The sequence below is a fragment of the Tiliqua scincoides genome, chromosome 1 (genome assembly GCF_035046505.1).
Source record: "Tiliqua scincoides isolate rTilSci1 chromosome 1, rTilSci1.hap2, whole genome shotgun sequence".
In the NCBI taxonomy this organism is placed as follows: Eukaryota; Metazoa; Chordata; class Lepidosauria; order Squamata; family Scincidae; genus Tiliqua; species Tiliqua scincoides.
This window is the reverse complement of record NC_089821.1, coordinates 266785286-266800073: the sequence shown is the minus strand read 5'-3', so window position 1 is coordinate 266800073 and position 14788 is coordinate 266785286. Positions and strand designations below refer to the sequence as shown.

The 14788-nt window shown below is 40.9% G+C and overlaps 1 protein-coding gene across 1 annotated transcript in view; it reads right to left on the bottom strand.

The window, feature by feature from the left end:
* DHX57 (DExH-box helicase 57) overlaps positions 1-14788 on the bottom strand; it is a 36934-nt gene continuing 22146 nt past the window's right edge. Inside the window, exons 13-24 of the mRNA XM_066625328.1 lie at positions 14216-14332; positions 11915-12011; positions 10559-10732; positions 8020-8220; positions 6929-7205; positions 5489-5584; positions 5309-5392; positions 4337-4474; positions 3625-3699; positions 2403-2537; positions 1539-1739; positions 1-641 (exon numbers count right to left, since the gene is read on the bottom strand). Of these exons, the coding sequence (XP_066481425.1) occupies positions 498-641; positions 1539-1739; positions 2403-2537; positions 3625-3699; positions 4337-4474; positions 5309-5392; positions 5489-5584; positions 6929-7205; positions 8020-8220; positions 10559-10732; positions 11915-12011; positions 14216-14332 (1739 nt within the window). The 3' untranslated portion in view covers positions 1-497. The remainder of the gene's footprint in view (positions 642-1538; positions 1740-2402; positions 2538-3624; positions 3700-4336; positions 4475-5308; positions 5393-5488; positions 5585-6928; positions 7206-8019; positions 8221-10558; positions 10733-11914; positions 12012-14215; positions 14333-14788) is intronic.

Sequence of the window (14788 nt, the reverse complement as noted above, 5' to 3'; positions counted from 1 at the left end):
TATTCTGTATCCTTTATTCAAAGGGCAAGGCTACCTCTGTAGCAGTGGTTTTCTTCACAGAAAGAGTTAAAATAGTTCATTGGGCAAACACAGTGACAAAAGAAAGCACATAAGAATTCACAGAAGTTTTTTTGTGGCACTTTAGGAGTTTCCTTCCTCAGTGTGAGAAACTATATTTTCTCATTCCTTACTTCATAGAAGGGTACTTCAAGGAAGGAAATATTTGTTTTCCTTAAAATGTGCATGTTTCTTTGTGCAAACAGATATCAATTTCCACCAAGATCCTAAAAGCACTTATGTCCCTAATTCCAGTAGGGCCACTCCAAGTTGTTCCTTAACTGCTGTCAGGCTTTTGACAGGCTGTCCCAGGCTGTCAGGCCTTCCAGTGATCAGGATTACATCAGAAACATCAGTGATACTTAATACAGATGCATATTATTTTCCTTCCAAGCAACTGTTGGTGGTGAATCTTTTAGCCAATTCCTTAATAGCAGATGTTACTGGGTAGTCACAAGCTTCACAATCATGCTAATGATACGAGATCCTCGAGGGCAGGTACATAAATTCATGCTGGGATTTTTAACTTTATCCTGGAGTAGCTGATCAAGCTCACAGCGAAGTTCTTTCACTAATTCTGCCACCTGAAAGCACAATAAAACAAATGCAGACATGGGCAACACACGTAGTCACAATTTAAATTTGAAGTTTATGAACTCTCCTCCTGGAATCCTGGCTTGTATTTAGGAATCAGAGTGAAAGATGAAAAAGAAAGGAACCTGGCTTAAGGCTACAGTATAAATATTCTAGTACAGTCTTCCAAAGCTTCAGCTTTTGCAGTGGTTAAAAGAAAACTGAGTGGAAAGACATTCAGCCTCACCCCTTTAGATGGGGAAACTGCCCTCCTTAAGGAAGGAGCGAGTCCTAGTTTCCTGGCAAAAGCTCTACAGTCTTACACAGCTGCTCTACACAGGCACTCCCCATTACTCTTACTACCATAAAGCAGTATAAGCATCAAGTCCTTCTGGTAACAGAAATAGTTCCCATCCTGAAGAAGGTAGGAAGATATATACACACAGCAGAGGGCCTTTTACTTTAAACACAAGAATGGTCTTGCTGGATCCGCACAAAGCCAAGCTAGTCCGGCTTCCTGCCTTCAACGGCAGCCAAGTCTAAAACTTCTCAATTACAAATGAGGAGGTGGCCATCCCATTTGTTCTCAGCATCTTAGACAAATACAATCTCAACATGGAGGTTCACATTTAGCTGTCCAGGCTAATAATCCTTGAATTCTGAATAGCAATTACCTACATGGCAAGCTGTTTCTGTGCTGCTTGGCCCTTTCCTCTCCAACTTTCCGATATAGAATGGGAGACTATTCTATGAATGGAAAGAGTCCTTGCGTCTGTGTAACTCTTTTCATTCCTAGAAGCGCCTTGTGGCCACTGACAGTACAAAAATGGCTGAGATAGAACTACTTTCACCATCATAATAACTGAGATGTACACAAAGCCTCTGTAATTTGAGGAGTGTTTCCTTACCTGGTGTGAGGCTGCAACAAAGCGAATCCACCCATCATCTAGGGAGATGACAAAGGCGCCCTTCTGAAGCTGCACATTAATGTGGCCTCCTCCAAACAAGAGCAATGGGTATACAGACACCATGCTGCAGTCACGAATAAACACCCGGCTGGTTTTTATCTTCTCATGATACACCAAGTAGGGGCTATCAAAGTGCCTTGTCTGAAACATTGAATTCCAAAGGATTATAGTGAGACATTAACAAAATACAGGTGCACACCACTTAAGGACAGGGATACTTTCCCAATCCCACTGTTATGCAATTAGGTCATTAAGTGAATGTTCAGTTCAATCTATTGCCTTTGTTGTGTAGACAGACATTTGCTGCCAGACACTAGGGGTTGCACAGTCTACTGGAGATAGAGTGCCCCTTCTTTGCATTAAGAGCCTCTCTATTGTGTTAACAGACACTCTGCTGCAGGCTATGGGAGATGTGATTGCCTTATTAAGAGCACCTTTATTGTGCTTTGACCACCATATGCAGTCTTTTGTTAAGCGAAAGGTTGTTAAGTGGTGCATGCCTGTATATGGTCTGAGTATATAGATATACCACAATATATGCCAGGCTTTGTAGGTAAAAGTCAGTGCTGTGCCAGCACACTGAGCATGGCCAGGCAAGGGCCATGTGTGACTTTAGAAGCCTCTGAGAAGCTCTGCATGGACGGGGCAAAGAGAAAGGAGAGACAGCTCTTTTGTGCCTGTGCAGATGTCTAACTATAAGGGGATTTACAAATGTGTAAGTGCTTGGAACCATGGTAGGGATTCTTGACTAGTTCTTATGCATATGTTCCATGAAGAAGTGTGTGTGCGCCGAAGGGAAATCACCTGGTAATTTACAGAGGACGGATGAATGTTAACATAGCCATCGTTTTTGGTAACGAACTTCAGCTCCCCAGGTTTGGGTTTCATTTTCACAGCTCCTGTACTGGTCTTCTGATACTTCCCTTCTGGTGTTTTCACCTAAAATGATAAAAAATAAACAGTTACAGAAGGACTGATAAACAATGCCTATTCAAGTCTATCAAGTTGCACAGGAAGTCCTTTGGGGATTATACCTTTTGCTTCCCACTTTCAAAGCAACATAAGCACATTACAGATAGTAACATTAATTTTGCTTTTTAAAAACTTGTTAAAAACAGCTGTTTTCACAATATAGAGGAGGTGTGGGGCTCTATTATTTGTTTGTCACAATATTATATACCACCTTTCTCAATAGACTCAAGGCGGTTTACAGAAGCAGGCTGAAGATAAGTTCATTTTTCAACAAGATTTTTACAAGTATTGTTCCATGAGACAATCTCTTAGAACCTCCATTTCTCTGGGTGTTTCCATAGTGCAGTTGTCATCATGGCACTTTCCAAGTTCTCACAGGCTGCTACCAAGCTTCAGACTGGTTTCTTAGGGATGTTATCCATTTTTTTGCCAGCAGATTTCTCCATACTTCGCTCTACCGCAAAGACACACCAGTGGCCCTTGTCTCCCACCCAAGTAACCAATCCTACTTAGCTTTTTCAGGCAAGGCGACAGCTCAATCTCCTGCCCACAACGTTCTTTAGATTAAAAGGAACCACTGGCGTTGCTAGATTTACTTGGTGGAACAGGAGTGGCTCCCCCTTATTTAATTTTTTATTTTATTTTAATTTAATTATTTATAATTATTTATTTTAATTTGCTTGATGATGTCACTTCTGGCCATGACATCATTTCCAATGGGTCCTGGACAGACTGTCATTCTAAAAAGTGGGTCCCAGCGCTAGAATTTGGAGGAATAATCCCATCATGTTATATATTAATCAATGTGTAATTTCATGCAGAATGCAATGAAACAAACCACATTGAAATATCTGTGTTATAACAAAAGGTACAGCCAAAAAAAGGTGAGGGCGGAGCGATGGCACATCACCATGCCTACCTGGGCGTTGCCCCGCCCACTACATGGGGTGATGTGCAGGCCTCCCGCACCGGATGACGCGAATCCTCGTGACGCCACTGAAAGGAATGCAGGGAGGGAAGGAGATAGGTGCAATACAGACAAGCTGCCCCTTACCTGGACTACATTGGGATACAGAGCAGCACACAGCATGGCTGATATCAGCTTGACATTCTCCGCATTAGAATTTGCCTGCAACAAAAACAAAATGCTACAGTCAAGGTTCGTCTTTCACTACTTCTGCAGATGCCTGGAATTAAACAGCACATAACAACTGGAACAGGATCCTGAGCATCTGAGCTGTCATGTTTTTAAAAGGAAGTTTCTAGTCCTTATTGGTGGCAAGGTTTGGTTTGAAAACAGGAAGGCAGCTTCTGTAAAGAAGAGTCCATCTGAAGATCTCCAGCACCCTTTTCTGGAATTAATTCTTCTTCCTTATTTCTCAGCTAGATGAAACAATGATTGGTACCCTCTTATGTTGTGGAATCTATCAATGTTTACTAGTCAGATGGAAAGAGAAGGATTGGTGTTTTCTGTTTAGTTTTCTTTGTTTTTGTTTTTAACAGTTCTCAGGTGGGCAGCTCCAAACCAGCATCAAGATATCTTCAGTTCTGTTAAGTGTTATCAAATAGAGAAGAGTCTATAAGGAGAGGGGGCATTAATGCTGTTCCTTCTACTTCTTTCTCTAGAGGGGGATATTCATTTTGTGACACTTGCCTTATCTGTCTAAGGAGAACAACCCTGCCCCCCCCCCAAAAAACCCATTAAGTTGGTACAAAAGCTAACAAATTACTGAACAAGGCCAACCAACTTTCCATCACCCAGTTACCTCCTCTCCTGTGGCATCAAGAACACCATCACCTCCTTGAGACCACCTCCGCTCGATATCCCTGGCTCTGAGTCCTTCCTTCACAAATCCAATATCAGACAGCAGTTCAGTGAACTGCCTTTTTAAACTGGCCATTTCCTAAATGTAGGAGGAGGACAAAAAGGCACCTTTAAAGTATGAATAGCCCCTTCAAAGAATACTTAGGAACTGCATCCAGTTCCAATGAGGTCTTCCTTTTGTTTTCATTTTTCATACAACAGTGGTTGGCCACTGAATGTTTATTACATCTAAAAATCAGTACTGTAAAGTTGGCAGCATTTCAGTGCCTCTGGGGAGATATTCCACAACCAGGGCACCACCATAAAACCTTCTTTTTCTCCATTTACCATCCACCTAATCTGTGAAATGGGGACACCTCTGAAGATAATCTCAGGGAACAGACAGATTCATAAAGGAGCAGGCAGTTCAAATACCCTACCCCCAAGCTGAATATAGTGAATGGGGTGTGTGTGCGCGCACACACACACACACCATGTTCTTTAATCCTATCATCTATTCAAAGATTCCCCCCTACCTTCCCTGAGGAGCTGCAGTTATACGCAGACCGCAGCACTTGTATACATTCTCCCACTCCCCAATCTATATCGAATTTTCCCCTCTCACATCACCTGCCTACTCAAGGCTAAACACAGGGATCTCATACCTTATGGACAGATTTTTATAGTTAATCTACCTGTAACATAGTAAAATAAAATGGGATAAGACCAACCCTAAACCAGACTCACAAATGGCCCTGAATGTGCCTTGGGAGCACACGTTTTTCTGAAAAATGAACGTTTAAACCTATGTAACAAAATGTTATTCTATATAATGGAATATATAGGAAGATAAAGGGAATATAGGAAGAGAACAGTGGAACAAGACCACCTAATAAGAAACTTTTAAAATCACCCTTTTAAAAATTCAAATTACCTGAAGAACACTTTCTGATAAGAAGTTTTCTCTGCAAAAGTTGTGACTTGCTTGATAGCTTTCTTTTGAAGACAGGCGCCATCCCTAAATAATAGAAATGTAAAATGTTGCCCTGCCATCTCTTAATATACTTGTGACAAATGTTGGAGTCCAACTGTACTGCGAGTTTTTATTTCTCACCTTATATGCTTGGAGGAGAGCCAAGTAATCACTGTTTCCTACTGAAAATTCCAGCTTTTTCTTGAATGCCTCCTCTCTTTTGTCCCATGGAGAAACCTGCAACAATCAACATACCACAGCACTGCTGGCACATGTAAAACATGATCTATTAGAATTCTGAGGTTGACATAGAATGATATTCCACAAAATACACTCATGAGACACAAATAGATGTGAAATTTGAAATGGTAATTTTGGAACAGGAACACACTTATGTTTCTATTCCATCCTTCCACCACACAATGTTGTCCCATTTCATCTTACAATAATCCAATGTAGCTTGATGTAAGTACCATGGCTGGGTGGGGCTTTGAACCTGTCTTCCTGACGCAGGTTCAGCCACTTTGGCTCTCATGACTGAACACACTGAAGATAAACTTCAGCATTGATGCTTAACTCATAGAATTCCTTGCCAGATGCTGCTGGAGTGGCCTCTATCATATATCACTTTCTAAAAGCAACTTTCATGTTAAGTAGCAAGTATAACTGATCAGCAGGTGCTGAAAGAAATTAAGGTGTTCTATGATGCCTTAATTGTGAACTTCCAAAGAGCATCTAGCTGGCCAACACTGGAAAAAGACCTTTAGCCAGACAAGAGTTTCTCTAAATGACAATTTTTATTAGTCCATCTAGTTCAGCAGCTGGGACACTAAGAACATTTCATGGCAAAGGGTGTGTCGGCTCCTGGTCTTTTAGGCTGGAGGCAGATACAGTATTTTCAGAGAGCTGAGGGTGATTCAAAATTGCTGCTCATTGTATTCATAATCATCCTACTTTTGCCTCTGGTAAATTTCTGCAGGCTTTTGTGTTTAAAAAAACCTGCAAAATCTGTTTGTCTAAAGGTGATTGTGGAGTAAAATGCATGTACATAATGGGAAATGAAATCACTCTCCAATCACTAGCCATTTTTTACAAGTGCCGCCGCCTAGGGAGGTACGTGGGGCGGCTGCAAGAAATAGGGCCTTCTCAGTAGTGGCACCAACGCTATGGAACTCCCTTCCCCTTGACTTAAGAACGGCTCCCTCTCTTGAGACCTTTCGGCAAGGCCTGAAGACCCTTCTGTTTAAACAGGCCTTCTGAGTTCTTGGCCTTTTAACATCTTTTTAACATCTTTTAATATTTTTTTACAGGCCTGATTCTTTTATGACTTGCTGCTGCTCTATGCTCTTTTTACCTATTTTTACTCTGACTGCTGTTTTTAGTATGTGTTAATATGTTTTTATTTGTTTTTAAATTGTTTTTAATATGTTGTAAGCCGCCTTGAGTCCCTTCAGGGAGAAAGGCGGGGTAGAAATAAAGTTATTATTATTATTATTATTATTATTTTAGCAGGAATCCTTTAATAAGAAGTTTAGGAACTATTCCTACACACATATATGATAGTTAAAGTACAGTACTTACAAAAGGCGACTTATAAGCCCTGCTTGCTGCTATAGTTAGTGCAGGATCCAAACAGCGGAAGATGGTGCCAAACAGCATTAGCTTCCCAATCCTTACATCAACAGGCAAGGAAGCCAAATGATATCCTAAAGGAGTGAGCTTTTCATCTGATGTTAAGGCTCCTACATCCTGTAGCCGCGACTTGGATGCACGCAGAGATTCCGTTGTTGGCGGTTCAATCAATTGTGATAAAACTGACTGGAGGCCATGCGTGGAAAACATTTCCAAGATTTTAATTCTGAAAGGATAGGGAGAAACAAATGATAATTTTATCTGCTTTGGTTGAATATAATATTTGCCAAGGAGACAACAGCCATTATTTGAGAGCTTTCCAGTTCGTAACCGGCTTTCTGGATGTGTACTGATAGAAAACTATATAGGAGATGCACTGAAATCATTATCTTAATTCTATTTTTTTAAGACCCAAATGTTTGACTACATACACCTGCATATGTATTGCAAACAGTCAAACTGCATACAGTTTGACTGTGAAAATAAGAGCACTGATAAATCAGATTCAGTGCCACAGATTTCAACTAAACTGCCATTGATGAGCAGTTTCTGCTTTTCAGCAACCCAGTACTCTTCTATCCATGGAAACAGCTTCCAGAGGGGTAGCCATGTTAGTCTGCTGCAGCAAAATGTTTGGCTGCACCTTAAAGGCTAGCATCTAATGAAGCAGTCTCTAATCCACGTGAGGTTATACTACAATGCATTTGTTCACTTTAAGGTGTTTTTGTTTTTGCTACATGTGGTAGTATACAGAAGCCAGGTTCAGGATTGCATGCACCTGCCTCTGCACAAAGGAAGTCAGAGGTGAGCAGGACATCCATGCTTACCCTCTCAAAAGGCATGGAAAGATTGGGAATCTGGGCTAATAACTTGTACCTTTATCTACAACTATGGAAAATTATTTTCAGAAAGAAGCATACGAGTTGAGTCTTGAAAGTAGGGGAACTTTGGAATGAGGTCAAGGCAGACTGCAGTCTGCAAGAAACAGAGACAAGATGCATTAAGGCTCTGTTAAAGGATGCTGTGGAAGAATTATTAACCTGAGACAGAGCTGTTCCAAAGGGACTCGTTGTATTTCAGGTAACTGCTGTTTTAAAAGATGGTGATTATAATGATGGCTAGTGAAGAGATGAAAGCAAACTCCAGAGGCTACACGGCCTGCTCGTCCTTTCCTTTGCAAGGCATTGGCTTTGGACACAAAAGTATCCTCCAAACTTTCCATGCCTTTGCTTGGATCAAATCTGCAAGGAGAAAGAAATATAGAATTCAGAGTTTTAAACATGAACATTATCTTTAGCATCATAGAAAGTATAAAAGATAGAAATATTTCTGAATTACTATTTAACATTTTTATAGCACTAGATATCTAATTTTTTGAAACTGTTATTCACAAACTTTCAAAAAAATTATATTCTTAATAATGTGAACATTATTATTATTACACAAAATGGACAGGTATTGACAAATGCTGAGGAAGACAGTGCTGTTACCTGGTGTGCTTTTCAGATGTGTGTTAATATGCTTACACAAGAGGAAACTGGGATTCTTTGCAGTGGACAATGACACATCTCAACGGTTTGGTAGTAAAAGATGGGAAGGGCGTGAAGCAGCAACAAACCTTTATTGTAGGTATAATTTATAAATGCAGAGAAGGGGAATCAAAAATAATTCACACACACAAAGAAAAGAAAGAAGAACTAGTAGCTCAATCCTATGCATGACAACTCAGAAGTAAGTCTCATTGTGTTCAATGGGACTTACTCAGGAAAGTATGGGTAGGATTGTAGCCTAGGTGCATCATCAGTTTGACTGCACCCAAGACACAGAAAGATAGAGGGTCTTGTGGGTAGACAGGGAGGCTGCACCAAAGACCAACGTTGTTTATACTTTTCTGTTGATTTATGTGCACTGTGTTGCAGGAGTCATGAGACTAGAACGTTGAACCCAATTCTTTTTAAAAGCAGGGTGGAAAGGACAAGCAAACAAGCAAAGTAAGTCCAAGGGCTAGGCTGAGGAACCAGAGCAAAAAAGCCAGAGCTGCTTTCCTGGGAGGAGGTGGCATGTTACATGAAGGATGGCTGTCCAGCTGGCACATTGGCTTTTGGTTGCACTCAATGAGGGAAATGGGAAGGTTGGTACAGAAAAGGGAGAAGGTAGTTACCAGTCCTGGGTTCCATCTGGCTCAGTATTTCTGAGCAGCTGGAATGGGGAAGCTTAATGCAGCACTGGTGGGTCAAATAAATGTACCCAGCAGCAAGGCAGACAGACAAGTAAGGGACAAAAAAACATGAAGGGCTGGTGATCCACCCTTTTATACTTTTTCTTCCCATAGAATCCTATGGAATCTTTTGTGGGGTGAGCTCATCAACAGACCTATTGGGGTGGCCTTAGTTTGCTCATCCTGGCTGTAAATGGGTGCTGCTATTGTTTTGCACCTTTACCAACTGTTCATGGAGTCAAATGTGCTGTGCAAGCAAGACATAGCTACCCATGGAATTTACCAAGGAATGAGTCAGGGAGGGCTTCTTCCAGGCTAGCCTGGTACAGTGGTGGTGGTGGTGTGGTGGTGAATTATTTTTTATATAAATAAAAAGTGTAGCCTCTCTCATGACCTGAGGATCTGAGCCCTCTTACCATCTGACCTGCTCCAAGTTATGGTACTGGCCTGGGTTGTGCTTATCCTGGCAGGCACCCTGTGCCATATACACTTGTATACACATGGGTCACTTCAAATAAAAAAAAGTGTTGTCAGGCAACAACGTCTTCATAAATCATTGGGAACAAACATTGTTACAAGTTAGTACAAGTTTCCTTTTTTAAAAGAATGTGTAGACATAAAGGGGAGAAATGTTAAAGAAGGAAAAGCTACTGAAAAGGTTAGGCCTTATGGATACTTTTTAAAGAATGAACTAACTGCGGCAGATAACAAGGAAGAGAGAATTTTGATTACAGAGAGAAGTGAAAGCAAAGGGGATGGGAAATAGTTTTAGCTTCAGTCCTTGGCATCTCTAGAGAGAAGAGCTGGGAAAGATTTCTCTTTGAAAATTCAGAGAGTTGTTATCAATTGTGAAGTCAACTTCATATATCCACAAATGAAACAAGAATAATAGTAACTCATCCAGCTCTAGGAATCCTGGTCTCCCAGGGCCACCACTCTGTAATTACTGATCACACAGATTGCCAATATAGATTGATGTCCTTAAGTTTTATCCAGAGGCTAATTCAAATGATACTCAGCTCTGGAATCTCTACTTATAGCAAAATTGGAAGCAGAACTTGGGCTCTCATACCTTCTCCCCCCTTCACCCATAAAATACGTATAATGCTTGAACTTGAGAATACTTGAGCATTTCCTTGGTATTATAGTCTGGACCCTTCCAAGGGCCAAGAACAAGTGTTCAGATAAACTGAATGTCTCCCAGTTCAAGGGTAATATACTATATGTGGGAAGAGGTTGTGCAAGTCAAAGCTCCACTCCAGACCTCATGTGGGTAGAGATTCTGGACAGCAAGCACTGTACAATTAAGCCCCATGCACTGCACACTGTTTTAGAATTTCCCCTCTGACTAACTCACGTACCTTTTTTCTTTCATTTTTCCTGAATCAATCACATAGACTACATCATCAATGGTAATAGAAGTTTCTGCAATGTTTGTAGATATTATGATCTTGGTAACCCCTGGAGGAGGCTTAATGAACACAGACTGCTGTTCTTCACTGGAAAGTGAAGAATGGAGTGGATAAACAACACAGCTAGAAGAAATAAGATCAGAACACAAGATTTTTTAAATTGACTTTTTCTCCATTTCCCTGTCACTTATTTCACACAGTAACTAGAGAGAGAAAACACACTGCACTATAAAGATCTACCTTAGACATTGTTACAAGCTCAATGACCAACAGATTAGCTGAATCCATCTGTAGCATGCACCCCCGATATTAACATGTATACAATGCTCTGGAAATGATGTCTTCCCTCAATTCATCATTTTCTCCTCAGAGGCAGGAAAACCCCATTGTAGTGCAAGCACTGAGTGACCTTGAGATTCCCTATTCTTCAGAATGCATATTTCATGTTGTATAATTGCCAATAACTCTGGTGGGGTTTATGTGGTTCATTCTGCTTTCAGAGTCTATCATATTGAAACAACACAGGCATTCATTCCAAGTTTCAGAACTACATGCTGATGTTGCTTTTGTTCCAAATGTTACTGCTGTTCGATTCCTCCTGTCTGGCTTATTATTTATGGTCACAATGCTTATTAGATGGACAAAGGATGTCATAAGGACCCCATCCACCTGGAATGCCTAAAACAGTGGGCACTGCAAGTATGCCTGCATTTTAGTACATTTCAATTGATATTTTAGCAATCCAACTGTGCAGGCAGTTGCAGAAAAAAATATCAATTGAAACACTATACATTGTAAAATATCAATGGGTCAGTTCTGATATATGAAACAATAGTTTGTTAAATTGGAAGGAAGAGAGAAAATCATAGTGCACCTGTGGAATGAGGGGAAGAGGAAGGAGAATGCAAGCACGCAGCTCATTTGGCACAGCCAAACCATTGGTTTGATGTTATGTCTGAACCAACCCACTAATTTCAATCAGTTAGCAGCAACCCAACACACAACATAGCTCAGTCAAAGCACTAGGGGAGAGGTTAGCTTACATCTCCAAATTTCTGCAGCACAATTCATAACCCAGTTACACCAGCCATGAATATTATCTTCCAAGTTCCACTTGAACAGTAGCTTCCATGCAGCAGCTGGGAATGGCTGAATCCCACAGAGAATAAAAATTGCCACAAGGAAGGAAAGTAATCTTACTGTTGATTCAAGTGCCCTCAATTCATTTAATAGAGTCTTTAAAATCAATTTACTTTTAATTTTAAAACATTCAGGTTAAAAAAAAAAGGCAAATTTTTTACTTACCGTTTGCTGTGCCGATTATTGAAGAGTGCATTAGACTGCAGTTGCTTATATAGTGTTTTAATTTCTGCCAGGCCTGGCAAGAATACCAGCACTGCACCTAAATATGAGAACTGAATTAAGTTATTAATGTATTATTAATAATTATCAATTATTAATTAAATAAAAATTAAATTATAGATTATTAATGCTTGAATTAATATAAAATTGTTCTATAAGTCAAAAGTTAATTCTTCATTTCCTGCTCCTGAATGCAACTCCCACCCAACCCTGCCTGCTTTACAGCTGCACTCGCTATTTATTGCAGCTTCTCTCTGGGATCCCTCCCTCCTAGCTTCAGGGATGGGAAGAGGTAGCCAGACATAGTGGTAAGGTCAAGGATTCCAGTGAATTGTGATGATTCTAGTGCAACACAAGAGCGGCTTCATATGTCCCACCACATTAGGGGGGAAAAAAATACATAAGCCAAGTTGAATTGACTCTAACATGATAATCATGAGAGAGAGAGAACTGACAGATATCTATATACAGATCTTCACCCATCAGAAGGGTGCTGGCTACAGTTCTACATGCACAAGTTATATCTAGGGTAGACACTATGGAAATGTGCTCTCTGTAGGGCTGCATTTGAAAATAGTTTGGAAGCTTCAATTTGTGCAAAGTACAGTTGCAAGACTGCTAAGTGAGGTGAAGCAGGCAGAACCCATCACACTGATTTGAGTTTGCCTCCATGAGTGACCAGTGTGCTTCTAGCCCTCATTCAGTGTGCTGGTGTTAAGCTTTAAAGCCCTAAATAGAATAGCACCAGGTTATCTTCTCACAAATGAAGATGTCTGGCCTTGAGGCCCTGCTTGCATATATACAACTATCAGAAGTGTGGCTGGTGACAGGGCCTTTTCAAAAACAACTCTGTATCTTTGGAATAACTTGCCTAGGGAGATTTGGCTGTCCCTCACCTTCCACATTTTTGAGTGATGCCTGACTACCATTTTATTCCAGATAGGGCTTTTGATTTTAGGGTGTGATCAATCCTGAAAAATTTGTTTATGTCACTGCTGTGTTTTACTTTTGTAGATTTCATAACTTTATTGCTATTTTCTGTAGTTTGTAAGCCACTGTCCTACATCTATGGCTGAAATTCTATTCATAAATGAAGCAAATAAAGAAAAATGTTTATTTGTATTGTACCATCTATGTGCAAGATACTCTACACCGAATGAAAAAGACAGATGTTTTGTTTCAAGCATATACTATCTACCCACAAGCTGTATGCTTTTCTAAAACATATTCTGTTTAGAGAAACACAATTTACAAAGAGTCAAGTGTTTCTTGTTTTGTTTGCAGGACTCAACCAGAAGAAGTGGTTCCTGGTATGAAGAAGCAGCAATAGAAAAAAATCACCGCTTGAAATGCTATCGGTTTCAGAGAAGCCCTATCAGAAAAAAAGGTAGCAATCTGAGAAGCAATTCATGGCCAAATAGTAAAACTGCTAGTTCGGTAAGGGTTATTTCTCTTAAATTTAAATTGGAGCTCATGAACAAATAGATATGTTCAAGATTATGAATGAGAAATATTCACATTTATATTCCAGTTCTGGTGTCACTAAAAATTTTCCTTTTCCTGCAACTTGATTCCAAGCATACAACTTGAAAGTAAATCCTATTGCACTTCTGAGACACACTTCAAAAGCTAGTATTCTAAATTTAAAAAGCAGAGCTTCAAAAGATTAGATCTGCGGTTTTCAAACTCTCAGGGAATTTGAGGACCACAGTAAGTCCTTGTAGGGGAGGGGTGAAAGGCGGCAGGGGAACAGCAGCGACACCACCCCGTGTCGCTAAGGGGGGCTGCAGGGACTGGGATGTACTCACCAGTCCCTGTGGCAGACTGTTGGGGGTGCGGGGAGCACTGTGTGAGCGTCTGCACTAGGGCTCCCCAGCCTTCTAAAAGTGAAAGTGGAGTGATTGTGCTCCACTTCGGGTTTTGCGGAAGTGGAGTGCGATCGTTCCACTTTCGGAACATCGGGGAGGCCTGCAGATGCTCGCGGAGGGCTCCCCACACCCCCGACAGGCTGCTTCAGGGACTGGTAAGTACATCCCAGTCCCTGCAGCCCCCCTAGTGACGTGATCCTGGGGATTGCATCGCTGCTTCCCCTGCCCCCACCCCTTAAGGGGGCAGAGGCCAAGGCTGTCAGGCTGGGAAGTTGCAATGCCCCAGTTTGAATAGTTCAGGATTAGGCAGTCATGACAGCAAAATTGACTCAGCTACATAAACTTGTGAAATAAGTTGCAATGCTTATCACGTTACCTGGTGGATATGAGTGTTTGTCACTAACAATCCACTCCAGCAGAGCTTCAATTAATTCAAGGTTAACTTTGTCTAAATCCATGTTTGCCATTGTTTTTAATACTGATGCGCTGAACCCTATGAGAGAATGGGCACAAAAAAAAGCTCCGGTAAGGTCATATATTATTCAGTAAAAGAGCACAAACTATAGTCACTTCTCCACTGCAGCGAACTGTTGACAGGTACAAGACAAATGTGGCATCTCCAGAACTGAAAGACCAGCAGATCCCATCTTGTTGGTCCCTCCCCAACCCCCTCCTTCTGAGCATCACTGCATGCAGGGTAGCAAGGCTATATTACACATTCATGACATTATAAAGCAGCCCAGCTCTAACAATTCAGAACTCTGAAGGTTTGCTGACAGGTCCAAAACTATTATTAGTTATCTGTCTGTGGACTAACCTTCCCTAAGAGTTGGGAAGCAGAGAATTAAGAAAGAATAGCAGCTAGAAAGAAAACCAACAACAAATGGCCAAAGGTTCCTCTCCCCCCCCCCATTTTCCCCTGTTTTGTTTCATTTTTAAAGCTGCTATC